The 1,467-nt window shown below is 60.1% G+C and overlaps 1 protein-coding gene across 1 annotated transcript in view; it reads left to right on the top strand.

The window, feature by feature from the left end:
- Nucleotides 1-281: 281 nt before the first annotated feature.
- Nucleotides 282-1,467, top strand: part of LOC139280007 (dispanin subfamily A member 2b-like) — a 6,407-nt gene continuing 5,221 nt past the window's right edge. Inside the window, exon 1 of the mRNA XM_070899424.1 lies at nt 282-673. Within this exon, the coding sequence (XP_070755525.1) occupies nt 509-673 (165 nt within the window). The 5' untranslated portion in view covers nt 282-508. The remainder of the gene's footprint in view (nt 674-1,467) is intronic.

A 1,467-nucleotide genomic window follows, 5' to 3' on the forward strand; every position in this document is an offset into this window, starting at 1 on the left:
TCACCCTGGGAGATTATTCACTGCGAGATTACTCACTGGGAGATTACTCAGGGAGGTTATTCACTGCGAGATTACTCACTGGGAGATTATTCAGGGAGGTTATTCACTGCGAGATTACTCACTGGGAGATTACTCAGGGAGGTTATTCACTGGGAGATTACTCACTCAAGGAGATTACTCACACTAGGAGATTACTTACTGGGAGTTTACTCAGGGAGATAATTCACCGGAAGATTAGTCACGCAGAAGAATACACACTCTGGGAGATCCCTCACTCTGGGACATTGCTCGTTCTGGGAGATCTCTCACTCTGGGACATTGCTCGTTCTGGGAGATCCCTCACTCTGGGACATTGCTCGTTCTGGGAGATCCCTCACTCTGGGACATTGCTCGCTCTGGGAGATTACTCAGTCTGGGCGCGCTCCTGCTGCTCGCTCCGCCCCTGTGTATAAAGTGGGGAGGCCAGCGCTGTGCCTCATTTCGCTCGCTGCAATACAGAACCAACCAGATGGCGATGATCAGCACCTATCCGTACCAGGGGTTGAAGGAAGAGCGGCCCGACCCGCTCCCCGTGCAACCGCCGTTCCGCGACCACCTGCTCTGGTCCATCTTCAACTTCTTCTACATGAACTTCTGCTGCCTGGGCTTCATGGCGCTGGCCTTTTCGGTCAAAGTGAGTCCGGGGGCAGAGCGAGGGGAGGCGGTGCAGGAGGCAGGGTGTGGGGGTCTCTCTCTGGCTGTGTGTGGGGGAGCGGTGCCCAGAGAGCGAGTGGAGATCAGCGGCTCACAGCCGCGGGACTCGCACTTCTTCCGGTCACGGAATGGAGCTGCTGTCTGAGAAGCTGCCGGAACCTCAACCGCCCCTCGCTGAGTGTGGGGGTGGGGGGTCTCTGTCGCTCTCTTCCCCCACTCTCTCCCTCCCTCCCTCCCCCACTTTCTCTCCCTCCCTCCCTCCCCCACTTTCTCTCCCTCCCCACTCTCTCTCTCTCTCCCTCCCTCCCCCACTATTTCTCCCTCCCTCCCCCACTATCTCTCCCTCCCTCCCCCACTATCTCTCCCTCCCTCCCTCCTCCCCCACTCTCTCTCCCTTCCTCCCTCCTCCCCCACTCTCTCTCTCTCCCTCCCTCCCCCACTCTCTCTCTCTCTCTCCCTCCCTCCCTCCCCCACTCTCTCTCTCCCTCCCTCCCCCACTCTCTCTCGCCCTCCCTCCCCCACTCTCTCTCTCTCCCTCCCTCCCCCACTCTCTCTCTCCCTCCCTCCCCCACTCTCTCTCTCCCTCCCTCCCCCACTCTCTCTCTCTCCCTCCCTCCCCCACTCTCTCTCTCTCCCTCCCTCCCCACTCTCTCTCTCCCTCCCTCCCCCTCTCTCTCCCTCCCCACTCTCTCTCTCTCCCTCCCTCCCCCACTCTCCCTCCCTCCCTCCCCCACTCTCTCTCCCTCCCTCCCCCACTCTCTCTCTCTCCCCTCC

This window comes from Pristiophorus japonicus, chromosome 14 (assembly GCF_044704955.1).
Source record: "Pristiophorus japonicus isolate sPriJap1 chromosome 14, sPriJap1.hap1, whole genome shotgun sequence".
Lineage (NCBI taxonomy): Eukaryota > Metazoa > Chordata > Chondrichthyes > Pristiophoridae > Pristiophorus > Pristiophorus japonicus.